Here is a 14,164-nt window from a genome sequence, read left to right as displayed (position 1 = left end):
GCTCTATGCCCAGTCCACCCCTGAAGTAGTGGTATGTGCATATTGCAGCGAGTTCCTTCAAATGCTATATACTGGACTAATGTCTCCTCTAGAAGCATTGGTTTTAGTGCTCCTGGGGGAAAAAACACCCACGATAAGGTACCCAAATGAAACTATGCAGGTCACCATATGGTTTTGTATAGTCTGCTGGATTAGGCGTTGAAAGGCATATGGCTGTGTGTATATGGCCTTAAAGGGATTTACAGATTTTTGATATTGATGGCCTATCCTTCATTCCCATGGACCAGATAGGATGCATTCAGACAATTTCCACTGTGCAAGCAATAGGGTTCACTTACTAACATTGCATTTAATGGCGACACTTCCAGTAAACTGTAATATCCAATCATTTGCTTTCATTCTCCGTCTGGTTTCTGTGCTTTTGTGCAGTGTTAGCAGTGTTAGTAAATGAGCATTAGATAAAGCACACTTCTATTATCCTCCGTGCTCATGTAATGTTAATGATCATTTAATCAGCCTATTGCCAAAGGTAATGAATAATATCAATGTATTTTTTCATATCGCCATTCCATTTTGGATCTCTATGGTATCTCAAATGTTATGATGCTGTTAACAAGCATGTGCATGGCGTATGTTCTTGCACTGTACTCTGGGAACTTCTTGGGAATGTTTATGTTACCCAAAATTCCCAACATCCGCTACATGGTTGGAAGCATTGTAATTATGGGAGGGGGAAAAGGTGTTTCTATTGACGAATGCTTATGATTTTGTATAACACAATGTGAGGGTCATTCTGTGATATTCATAATAATAAAGATTTTATAGAAATATGTTTGTATTATTGAAGATTATTTTCTAATCTCACCTCATACACTGACTGCATATTGGTAGGATATGTATACATATTTTGCCTGATCTTTTGCCTGATCCCTTGGTGCTTCGCCCCTGTGGGTCAGCTGCCAACTCTATCAGGACTACTGCAGGAGGCAGCAGCCTGGTTAATTCCCTGCAGCGAAGTCCAAATTACTGTGGTTAAAAGGTGAATACTAGGGAACAGCCGGGACAGCGCCCTTAAGTTTAGCCCAAAGTCAAACTAGTTAGTTGGCACAATGGGCCCACACCCACTGTTACAACATTGTGTAAGTGTCACCAATTGGATGCACAAGGCAGAAGCGGGTAAAAACACAGGAGCATTTTGTTTCAGTAAGGCCTCATGCACACGACCGTTGTTGTGTCCCGTGTCCGTTGTTCCGTTTTCCGTGATTTTCTGCAGACCCATTGACTTTCAATGGGTCCGTGGAAAACTCGGCTAATGCACCGTTTGTCATCCGCGTCCGTGATTCGTGTTTCCAGTCCGTGAAAAAAATTTGACCTGTCCTATTTTTTTCACGGACAACGGTTCGCGGACCCATTCAAGTCAATGGGTCCGTGAAAAAACACGGAGGCATACAAGATTGTCGCCCGCGCAGTGCATGGCAAACTTGACTTCGATTTTTTTTTTTTACTTTCCTTCATGTCTGGTGATCCTCCAAAAATAAAGAAAGACACACGGATACAAAAACGGTCACGGATCAACGAAACCCCTTTTTGCGGACCGCAAAAAAATACTGTCGTGTGCATGAGGCTTAACAGCTACCATGTCTTGATCTATCACCCACCAAGGGAATACGAAGAGGCTCCCATCAGTGCAGCAACGGGTTCTATCACCCACCAAGGGAATACAAAGAGGGTCCCATCAGTGCAGCAACGGGTCTTATCACCCACCAAGGGAATACGAAGAGGGTCCCATCAGTGCAGCAGCGGGTCCTATCACCCACCAAGGGAATACGAAGAGGGTCCCATCAGTGCAGCAACAGGTCCTATCACCCACCAAGGGAATACGAAGAGGGTCCCATCAGTGCAGCAACGGGTCTTATCACCCACCAAGGGAATACGAAGAGGGTCCCATCAGTGCAGCAGCGGGTCCTATCACCCACCAAGGGAATATGAAGAGGGTCCCATCAGTGCAGCAACGGGTCCTATCACCCACCAAGGGAATATGAAGATGCTCCCATCAGTGCATCAGCGGGTCCTGGAATTAATCTCGCCTGAGAGAAGCTTAGTGTGCTATATCTAACGCAACCATTTGAGGTTAGTGGTTCGAGATGCTCCAACAAATTTTTACTTGGTGCCAGACAATGCTTCCCTAGGGAGTTTTTACCTTGTGCCTTGAAATTTCCAAAAGCAGCCACAGTAGGAACTCATGGTTAAAGGTCTTTAAAATTAAAAATTAAATGAATGTCAATGGCAGAATTAAGGTACAGATAGAGAGACGATGATGGGTATGAAATAGGGTTGCCCACCAATCAGCTTCAAGTAGCCGCCAGCGCCGGAAGCTATACAGAAGGCTATAATCAGAAAACCTCTGGGGTTGAGAAGCAAACATCACTTTTTGATCTTTCATCTTTCTGGCTAAGGACAATCTAAGCCTGTGACCTACAGTAATGGATGGAAGGTAGCAATAACGGAGAAGAAAAAGCTGCAAGATTGGTATGCAGGAAGCAAGCAGAGAGTGAAGATGGAGAATACTGTACATCTGACCGGCTACACTGAACATAATGCAGGGGGTTTGATTAGCGACTCAGTATTGGACACGATGATCATACGGCAATTCGCTGCCATTCATGCGGAAAAGCCTATGAGACAGACACAAATGTCCAGCGGACAGAGTTAAGGTCGTGAGGTCAGGAGTAAACAGACGCATTGAGCATCATCTGCATACAGATGGTATTCACTGCCAAGCAAACCAATTCTCTCTCCAAACTGGAAAGTAAATGAAAAAGAGAATAGCCCTCAGGACCAATTATTGATTGACAGCGAGAGAACAATCTGTACAAGAGGTGTAATCTGTGACCTCGCCGGGATCTAGCAGCAAATTGTCCAGAAGGAAGGGAATTAAAGAGACAGGAGAAGTCATCTCTATATGTTCTTTTCCACGGCCAAAATATTAATGGCTTTGTCTTACGATAAGTCATTAAAGGGGTTTTACACTGCTAGATAGAGCAGAGGATTGTCGAGAAGGAAGCGTTCCTTCCTGGCAATCGCCCGCTCGTCAGTGGAGGAGACCGCTGCATTTACATGAAATAACCCCCAAACTAGAGCAAGCGATGTATAGTCTAAGTAAAGCTGAGTCCGGTTATGTAAGTTTTATCGTCACACCCATTCCAGCCCTGTGCTCCCACAAACTAGCAGTAAAATGCACTGACAGGACTCCTCTTTGAGTCCTCCCGATTATGTGCATGAGCTCAGGAGTCCTCTCAATGCATTTTACTGCATTTTACATTGGCCAACCATGTATGTGTTTTCAGTGGCCAGAGGAGAGAACACTGCTAACAGACACCTCAGGTGCCAGCCTTTACCCGGGGAGAATGAAAGGATAGGGCAAACAATCACCCGATCCGGCTCTCCCCCAACATCAAACAGTTAGAGTCAGCCGGCTCCACAGAAAATGCTGGGTTTGACCAACAATAAACTAATGAGTATAGGGGCCTTAAAAGGGTTTTCCCGGATTTACAGTACAGACCAAAAGTTTGGACACACCTTCTCATTCAAAGAGTTTTCTTTATTTTCATGACTATGAAAATTGTAGATTCGCACTGAAGGCATCAAAACTATGAATTAACACATGTGGAATTATATACATAACAAAAAAGTGTGAAACAACTGAAAATATGTCATATTCTAGGTTCTTCATTGTAGCCACAGTTTGCTTTGATAACTGCTTTGCACACTCTTGGCATTCTCTTGATGAGCTTCAAGAGGTAGTCACCTGAAATGGTTTTCACTTCACAGGTGTGCCCTGTCAGGTTTAATAAGTGGGATTTCTTGCCTTATAAATGGGGTTGGGACCATCAGTTGCCTTGTGGAGAAGTCAGGTGGATGCACAGCTGATAGTCCTACAGAATAGACTGTTAGAATTTGTATTATGGCAAGAAAAAAGCAGCTAAGTAAAGAAAAACGAGTGGCCATCATTACTTTAAGAAATGAAGGTCAGTCAGTCCGAAAAATTGGGAAAACTTTGAAAGTGTCCCCAAGTGCAGTCACAAAAACCATCAAGCGCTACAAAGAAACTGTCTCACATGCGGACCGCCCTAGGAAAGGAAGACCAAGAGTCACCTCTGCTGCGGAGGATAAGTTCATCCGAGTCACCAGCCTCAGAAATCGCAGGTTAACAGCAGCTCAGATTAGAGACCAGGTCAATGCCACACAGAGTTCTAGCAGCAGACACATCTCTAGAACAACTGTTAAGAGGAGACTGTGTGAATCAGGCCTTCATGGTAGAATATCTGCTAGGAAACCACTGCTAAGGACAGGCAACAAGCAGAAGAGACTTGTTTAGGCTAAAGAACACAAGGAATGGACATTAGACCAGTGGAAATCTGTGCTTTGGTCTGATGAGTCCAAATTTGAGATCTTTGGTTCCAACCACCGTGTCTTTGTGCGACGCAGAAAAGGTGAACGGATGGACTCTACATGCCTGGTTCCCACCGTGAAGCATGGAGGAGGAGGTGTGATGGTGTGGGGGTGCTTTGCTGGTGACACTGTTGGGGATTTATGCAAAATTGAAGGAATATTGAACCAGCATGGCTACCACAGCATCTTGCAGCGGCATGCTATTCCATCTGGTTTGCGTTTAGTTGGACCATCATTTATTTTTTAACAGGACAATGACCCCAAACACACCTCCAGGCTGTGTAAGGGCTATTTGACCATGAAGGAGAGTGATGGGGTGCTGCGCCAGATGACCTGGCCTCCACAGTCACCGGACCTGAACCCAATCGAGATGGTTTGGGGTGAGCTGGACCGCAGAGTGAAGGCAAAAGGGCCAACAAGTGCTAAGCATCTCTGGGAACTCCTTCAAGACTGTTGGAAGACCATTTCAGGTGACTACCTCTTGAAGCTCATCAAGAGAATGCCAAGAGTGTGCAAAGCAGTAATCAAAGCAAAAGGTGGCTACTTTGAAGAACCTAGAATATGACATTTTCAGTTGTTTCACACTTCTTTGTTATGTATATAATTCCACATGTGTTAATTCATAGTTTTGATGCCTTCAGTGTGAATCTACAATTTTCTTAGTCATGAAAATAAAGAAAACTCTTGAGAAGGTGTGTCCAAACTTTTGGTCTGTACTGTACATATTGATAACCTATCCTCAGGACAGGCCATCAGTATTAGATCGGTGGGGGTCTGAGTCCTGGCACCCCCACTGACCAGCTGTATGACGAGGCCACGGCGCTCCATGAGCACTTAGGCCTCTTCCTAGGCCACACCACGTCATGTTTACAGGGTCACGTGACCTAGGCACAGCTCAGTACCATTCAAGTGAATGGAACTGAGCTGTGATACCAAGCACAGCCACTAGGAAATGGGTGGCACTGTGCTTGGTTAGCTGTGAGGAGGCCGCGGCACTCACGGGAGCACCGCGGTCTTCTCAAACAGCTGATCAGCGTGGGTGCTGGGAGTCGGACCCCCTCCAATCTCATATTGATGACCTATTACGAGCATAGTCCAGTGGAATGTGACCATAAATCGCAAGATTATATACTAACAGCCCGTCCGTTCTTCCTTTGATCTACATGGGACGCCTGCCCTGGGACACGCGCACCGCCACTCTATTTCCCACAGTGCCGATCGATATATTGTATACACTATTAAGAACATAGGTCATCGATATGTAAATCTCGGAAAACCTGTTTAACAGTGTCACCCTGTTCCAAATGCTCTTGTTGATACATAGAGGGAAGCAATGGAAGTAAGGGCGGATTCGCATTTGCATTATGCAATTCCGTTATTGGTTCCGTTATAATGGAATTTTAGGACGAAATGCAAAACGGAAACTTTTAGAGGCATTTCGTTTTGATTGATCAGTCATAATAGAGGTCTATGGGCAAACATACATAACAGGACTTTTTTTTCCGTCCTGGATAACCGAAACCAGACGGATCCGATTATGACGGATCAAAACGAAATGCCTCTAAAGGTTTCTGTTTTGCATTCCGTCCTAACATTCCGTTATAAGGGAATTGCATGACGCAAATGCCAACCTGTCCTAATATAAAGGCATGTTCATGCATGCAAAGGTCTTGTGAGGTATAGGGACCACCAGACACGTTATTACTTATATCTTGCAAACAGAACATACCTTTGGATTCCTGTTTTTCCCAGAATTCTTGAACTTTCTTATTAATATCTTTATTCTCTCGGAGATCTTTTTGCCACTGGCGTAATTCTTGGACCTCTGGATCACAGCGTACCTAGTGAAGAAACAAAGTAAAATAAAATCTGTGACCTCCTGTCCCCCCCTCTTAGTCACAGCATCTACTTGCCAGGAGGTAGAGTAAAGTCATTGGAAGGGTCAATTTAATATACAAAAAGTTATTAACAATATTTCCTACTTCTAAAAGTTTTGCCTGTTGTGTTGGCCGGCACAGAGGATATTTGCTCTTCTCTACAGCATTTTTTTGTCCTGTGTCAAAGAGTATCAACCAACAGAGATGAGAGACGTAATGGTCCCCGGGCAATTGCAGTGTTTGTGCAGTTGCAGAATGCCATTTGTATTGACTCAGGCGCCTGAGAAGTTCAAGGGGAGAAAACTAACAGAGATGCTGATGGAGACTCCAGGACAGTGCAAAGAAAATGATCAGGAAAGAAGATTTATACATTAAAGCGACTGGTGATGGGGAATGAACTGGAAACTCAAGAAGATGAGCATAGACAGTGCAATATGTCATGAACCTAATCTGCAAATGTTGGATCTCTTGCTTCCTGATGGCCTCCAAGAAGCTCACCCTTTTGGAAAGGACTATGTATCAACGCTGGTACTTGCAGAGAGAAGTGGTACTGCTACAGAGCTTCAGGTTTCATGTACCTGGTGCAGACGGTGCAGCACAATTACATGGATATATATGGTGTTTGGAGAGGGTTCATGGCATATTGATTAGACCCCCACTGAAGCCAAGAAGGTGTAGACCACAGCAGCTACCACCCAGTGCCATCCCAAACCAGTGCTCCCACTGTGAAAGGTTGTCATTTCACCAATTACTTATGCAACTAGCTGAAACGTTCTTTAGGCCTCTCCGTGGCACCATATTACAAGGATGTGCCCCTCTAGAAGCTTGGCCTTGTAATACAAAGTGTGATGGAGCATGCCAAGATTATTTTCTGTCGGCTTTGTACAGAGGTATTGTAAGGGTACTTTCACACCAGCGTTATTCTTTTCCGGTATTGAGTTCCATCCTAGGGGCTCAATACCAGGAAAAAACTGATCGGTTTTATCCTAATGCATTCTGAATGGAGAGCAATCCGTTCAGTATGCATCAGGATGTCTTCAGTTCAGTCACTCTTACGGTATTTGGCCGGAGAAAATACTGCTGCGGTATTTTCTCTGTCCAAAATTCCGGAAAAACACTCCCCGGAATGCTGGCATTATTTTTCATTGAAATGCATTGATGCCGGATACGGCATCCAGAAAAAACGATCCGGTTTCCCGGTCTGCGCATGCGCAGACCTTTAAAAATGTTAAAAAAATAAATACCGGATCCGTTTTTCCGGATGACACCAGAGAGAAGGATCCGGTATTGCAATGCATTTGTGAGACGGATCCGCATCCGTCTACAAATGCTATCCGCTTGCATACAGATTTCCCGATCCGGCAGGAACTGCCTGCCGGAATCCCACAACGCAAGTGTGAAAGTACCATAAGGCCTCGCTTCAGGTGCCACATGACGTCTCCACTCTGTGCTGTGCCAGGGCCTTAAAGGGGTTGTCTAGACTTTTTTATTTAATTCTTCCCTCCAAAAGTTCCATTGCTGAGATCTACTGTATACTTACGTGCTCCCCACCCCTCTGCTCTCGCACTGCGGCCCCAGGGCTATCTTCATTGCACTTCTAGTCCCTCCCTGTCAACTTCAACGAGAACAGAGTCCCATGCACCGTTGCAGTCATATGACTGCCCTACGTGTCTCCACTGCTGAGTCATGCTGTGCTTGGAGATATTTCACCGCTGAGGCCAGTCATTGGTTGCAGCAGAGTGACCCAGTAGCTGATAGGGTGGGGACCAGTCAAGGCAGCCGCGGAGCCACAGAGCTGGAACGGGGCGCTGGGAGCAGGTAAGTATACATTTCTTCACAGGTACTGCTTGGAGGGGTGGAATTTAACAAATATAAATCCTGGACAACCCTTTTAAAGGGGTTGTCTAAGTTACACCAAAGTTGGCTGAAGGCAGGGACTGCGGCACAGTCTGATACATTTCACCCCTGCTTTTTCTAGCACCGCCAGTCCTATGGCTCCCTCTGGTCTTTGTTTACTTGGCTGCAGCAGTGACATGCCCGTATACAAGTATGACTGCCGCAGCCAATGACTGCACTCAGCGGTAAACAGCACGTGACCGCAGAGGGCAGTAATTGGCTGCAGTGGTCATGTGTGTATATGAGCATGTCACAGCTGCAGCCAACTAACCAAAGACCGCAGCAGCTGCACAGGGGGGTCAAACGGTGACTATGTTACGCTATCACAGTCCTTCCCTTTGGCCACCTTTTTGCCTAATCCAGACAACCCCCTCAGAAGTGGCTCCATGGCTGAGCTTCACATCAGATTACTTCTGACTATAATCTATTACACATCTCCACCTATACTAAGGCTCCTGGTACACGGACTGGTGCAACCTGTGGGAACCTTATGGTGCAAACGTCCCATTATATCAGGCATGCTCAACCTGCGGCCCTCCAGCTGTTGCAAAACTACAACTCCCAGCATGCCTGAACAGCCTACAGCTATCAGCCTAAGGCAGGGCATGGTGGGAGTTGTAGTTTTACAACAGCTGGAGGGCCGCGGGTTGAGCATCCCTGCATTATACTGTACAAGGAGGACTTTCATGGTACAAACTCCTAGGTTTTGCACTGTGTGTGTGCTGCAATGACAAACTGGAGCTACATCAGACATTCAGGGGCTGTTATATAATGCTGGCTGTCATGAATTACTCAGTGACCTGACAATATTGCATTATCAATGCTCTGCTACACAAACTACGCAACGCGCCCAGCACCGCCTCGTGTGCTCCCCCGGAGAGGAAATACATTTGCATCTTCCACTTGCTAATTATATCTCTTCCTGCATTCTACCCTCATTTGAATGTGCTCGGTAGCCCCTTCTAAATTATTTATCACTAATTCATGATGAAAAGTGATGATATGTCTGGAATTCGGCAGATCGAGAGAAAAAAAGAAGAAGACGACCATTTACCGAGAGCAAAATGTTTATGTTCGGACTGGATTTAAAGGGGGTTAGCCAAACTATAAAACATGCCCCCCAAGGCCCGGGCCCCTCATATAGATTATATATACACCGCTGCCCGGCACCGGATTCAGCCGGACAATAAAATGCTGCTTGCATTTCTGCACTAATGCTGAAAACAGGCCAGATCCCCGCCAGGTCCCATGATAGGCAATGGGGCTTAGCGGTGCTCCAGAAGTTTCCTGCTATGCCTGATGCGATGAACTGAGGCAGGATGTTCCCCTGCCGGAACCGCCTGCCGAAACATTTTAGCGCTACTGTGAAATTAGCCTAAGACCTTATTCACACGTCCATGATGAAATCCGTGATAAGATGCTCTGTGAAAATTTCCGTGAAGAATCTGTGTTTGGTCCGTGTGTCCGTTTTTTGCTCTCTGTGTGTCATCCATGTTCCACTGACACTGCACAGCTAAAAATACTTTTTCAGAGCATCTCCTATAAATGGTGCGTGCAACACGGATGGTGCCCATGTTTTTCACGGATCCATAGACTCTAATGAGCGTGATGGATCCGTAAACGGACAATCGAACAAAAATAGAGCATGTTTACATGCTAAAACCACAAACCCACGGACTGTGCTAAAACGTTGAAGAGCACATATCCGTGAATCCCTGATGTGCGAATAAGGCTACATGCACACGACAGTATGTGTTTTGCGCCCCGCAAAAAAAAAAAAAAGGATGACATCCATATGCCATCTGGTTTTTTTTTTGCGGATCCATTATAACAATGCATTAAACGGACAAGAATAGGACACGTTCTATTTTTTTTGCGGGGCTACGGAACGGACATTCTGATGCCGACAGCACACGGTGTGCTGTCCTCATTTTTTGCTGGACCCATTGAAATGAATGGGTCCGCATCCTATCCGCAAAAAAAACGGAACGGACACGGAAACAAACAACGTTCGTGTGCATGTAGCCTAAGGCTTAGGCTTATTTCACTTGAGTGATATGGATTGAGTCAGGAACTGTTCAGGGAAAGACTCGTAGTTTTGCACGCAGTTTCGTCTGTGATTGCATTGAGTGTTTCCGTTTTTTCATCAGTTTTTGATGCGTGAAGAAAACTGAAGATTAACAATCTACATCTCCCTGGCGACCATCCGGATGCCTTCCCTTTTTTTCACGTAAGCCCCATTCATTTCCATGGAGCCAGGGCTGCCTGAAAAACGCACATTATAGAACATCCTCCGATTTTTCCTGAACGCAAAGAAAGACTTCTTGGGATGCCAGGAAGGCAGGAGTTAAATCAGTAAGCAGAGTGGACTGTGTCTTAGATTTCTGTCCAGAAGACATAGGAGCGGCTGCGCGGCCCGCTGTACTTGACAATGACTGACTGCGTAGTTTGCAGCAATGCTGAGCCCTGCAGTGGTAATGTCACAGCTAATTACTGTTACCAGGGGGCATTAGTGTCAGCGCGACCAAACCATGGGAATCGGAGAAATGTTTACACAGTATGCATGCAAACAAGGCACGTTCCTTACCGCGGTCACCAGTGTAGGTGAGGGACATGGAGGGCATGACATTCAAACATGACCGAGGTCGCAGGATGACGTCTGCTAAAACTCACAAGAAGGTGCCTTCGTCAGTTAGGCCTCTTTCACACGCGCGTGTCCGTGATGACATCTATGACAAGATGGTCAGTGGATCATGCATTTCCGTGAAGGATCCGTGTTGTCCGTTTTTGCCTTCTAAGTGTCATACATGTTTCATTGACATTGCTAGCTTGAAAATTCATTTCCAGAGAATCTTGTAGCAACAATCCGTGAAAGACCACTGACCAAACATGGATGGTGTCCATGTTGTGTCAGTGGTTTCCACGGACTATGATGTATGTGAGGGATCCGTAATCACTGACAAAAACCAGTCATGCTTCCGCGGGGTCTGCAGAGACCCACGGTCAGTGGAAAACACACATTGAAATCAAAGGATACGTGAGGAGTCCGTGGAGAACACGGACAGCACATGTCCACGATGCACTAACGTGTGAAAGAGGCCTTACATGTGATTAAAGGGGTTGTGCAGGCAGTTTATATTGATGACTTAACCTCAGGATAGGTCCCCAATATCTGATCGGCAGGGGTCCGACACTCGGCACCCCCGCCGATCAGCTGTTTGAAGAGGAGGTGGCGCTACCTGCAAAGGCTACTTCCTCTTCATTACACTGCCCCTCGTCTTGGAAGTGCAGTGTAATTACAAGAGCTTGTTCCATTCACTTAAATAGAGGGAGTACTTGTAATTACACTGCGACGCTGCTGTAAAGGAGACGACGCGCACTGTAATAAGAGGAAGTAGCACTCACATGTAGCGCCTCTCCCCTTCAAACAGCTGAGCGGCGGGGGTGGCGGGTATAATGCGATCCTCCTAGACAGACGAGCCGTGTCCAGAACGGCATATCATGCTCACACACGGAGCGTGATTTCCTGACTGCACACGCTCGTATGAAACAGGCCTTAGACTAGACGGAGGAAAGAAGCGCCAAAGTTAGCAAAGTGGCTCAAGCTCCTGCTGGGTGATAACTTTGGTGCACCTTCACTTTTACAGCAGCTATTGGTTCTCTTACGTTGTGCCAAAGTTTTTAATCCCAGCCCTTTCCCACTATTCCACACTCCTTCATGCTAAGCCATGACCACTGGAAAAAAGTGTCTAAAAGACATAATAAAATGAGGTGCAAGCAAGCATTAAAGGGAATCTGTCACCTAATTTTACTTTATTTAACCCATGACAATGTAATGTACTGCTGCCTAACAGAATTAAAACCATAAATTTGCTAGCGTTATCCTTATTTCTGAACTCCAGAAAATGAACCTTGATTGGTTTTCTAATGAGGCCCAAACTGCCCACAACTTTTCAAAGACACCCAGACCGCCTCCTCCAAGAGTCCATGACCGCCTTCTCCAAGAAACCAAGACAGCCTCCTCCAAGAGCCCAAGAACACCCCCTCCAAGAGCCCAAGACAGCCTCCTCCAAGAGTCCAAGACTGCTTCCTCCATGAGTCCGCCTTCTCCAAGAGTCCAAGACCGCCTCCTCCACGAGTCCAAGACCGCCTCCTCCAAGAGTCCAAGACTGCCTCCTCCAAGAGTCCAAGACTGCCTCCTCCAAGACTGCCTCCTCCAAGAGTCCAAGACTGCCTTCTCCAAGAGTCCAAGACCGCCTCCTCCACGAGTCCAAGACCGCCTCCTCCAAGAGTCCAAGACCGCCTCCTCCAAAAGTCCAAGACTGCCTCCTCCGAGAGTCCAAGACTGCCTCCTCCAAGAGTCCAAGACCGCCTTCTCCAAGAGTCCAAGACCGCCTCCTCCAAGAGTCCAAGACCGCCCCCTCCAAGAGTCCAAGACCGCCTCCTCCAAAAGTCCAAGACCGCCTCCTCCAAAAGTCCAAGACCGCCTCCTAGAGTCCAAGACCGCCTCCTCCTAGAGTCCAAAACCCCCTCCTCTGAGAGCCGAAGAATGCCTCCTCCGAGAGCTCACGACTGCCTCCTCCGAGAGCTCACGACTGCCTCCTCCAAGAGTCCAAGACCCCCTCCTCCAAAAGACCAAGACCTCCTCCTCCAAGAGACCAAGACCCCCTCCTCCAAGAGACCAAGACCCCCTCCTCCAAGAGACCAAGACCCCCTCCTCCAAGCAAGACTCCAAGACCACCTCCTCCAAGAGCCCAAACCTGCCTCTCCCAAGTACCTAAGACCACCTCTTCAGTTTTTCCCAGTACCTTCCCTTTGAGCCTGGGAGTCCGCCCCTCTTCTACGACGTCACTGTTATCATTCAATTTAGCTCTAATGCATGCACTATACCTACTGGGAGCCCATTGTCTGCTGGAGGGAAGGCAGTGCACAAGTGCAGGCAGATTCCTGGTCTGCGTCTGTGCTAAATTTCACTCACTGACTTCACAATCAAAATCGAATGAAAATAGTGATGTCATGGAAGTGGGACAGACTGGAAGGCGGTCAGGGGAGGTACTGGACACAGTTGAAGAGGCGGTCCTGGGCACTTGGGAGAGGTTGGTTTGGGCTCTCTGAACAGTTGTTGACGCCCTGCTGGGCACTTTGAGCCTTATCCCAATCAAAGTTCATTTTCTGGAGTTCAGAAATAAAGATAATGCTAACAAAGGTACGGTTTAATTATGTTTGGCAGCACTACATTACATTGCTATGGGTTAAAATATGTAAAATTTGATGACAGATTCTCGTTAAGCCGATTCTGGCGCATTTAGCTTAGTAAATCTCCCCCATCACATTGCAAATATTAATGCAACATAATGACTCTTGATGGTGCATCTTCAGCTGCGGCAAAAGACAAGGTACATAGTGACCCATGCAAAGGAACAATGTGGCTGGAATAAACTAAACAATGGCAGTGGGCCCCAGGAGCTGGACCTAGGGCAATCAGCTGAAGGCTAGGTTGTCTTTGCACATTATAGATCATTTTCTCTGTGGCCAAATCTAAATCAGCAAAAAGAAAAAGGTTTACACTTGGAACTTTTTTTATATATTAATTGTAAAAATTCTTAAACTTATAGACTTTCTTCTGGGACTTTATACAACAGACTTATTATCTGATCACAGGATATAATTGTTATATTTTCCAGAACTGTAATAAAGCCCTTAGTAACTAACACAAGGATTACTATATTACCCATTGATCATTATGAGGATCATTATTTCTGAAGGTCTATACTGGAGCACCTGGGGAATACAGGATAATGGAAGGAACTTGCAGGAGCTTACTATGCATTAAGGGTAACCAGGCCGTACAAAGAGATGGCAAGTAAAGCTGGTGTCATGACATTTTAAGCACATGGTATGGAGTAGACTGGATATATATTAAGTGCGGTATATTAAAG

The 14,164-nt window shown here is 46.1% G+C and overlaps 1 protein-coding gene across 1 annotated transcript in view; it reads right to left on the bottom strand.

Moving 5' to 3' along the window:
• Positions 1-14,164, bottom strand: part of IQCK (IQ motif containing K) — a 68,496-nt gene that overhangs the window by 17,564 nt on the left and 36,768 nt on the right. Inside the window, exon 8 of the mRNA XM_044304507.1 lies at positions 6,182-6,293. Coding sequence (XP_044160442.1) covers positions 6,182-6,293 — 112 coding nt within the window. The remainder of the gene's footprint in view (positions 1-6,181; positions 6,294-14,164) is intronic.

Source organism: Bufo gargarizans, chromosome 8, assembly GCF_014858855.1.
Source record: "Bufo gargarizans isolate SCDJY-AF-19 chromosome 8, ASM1485885v1, whole genome shotgun sequence".
NCBI classification, from domain to species: Eukaryota; Metazoa; Chordata; class Amphibia; order Anura; family Bufonidae; genus Bufo; species Bufo gargarizans.
Note: the sequence above shows the minus strand (reverse complement) of the source record. Positions and strands in the feature narration are given on the sequence as shown.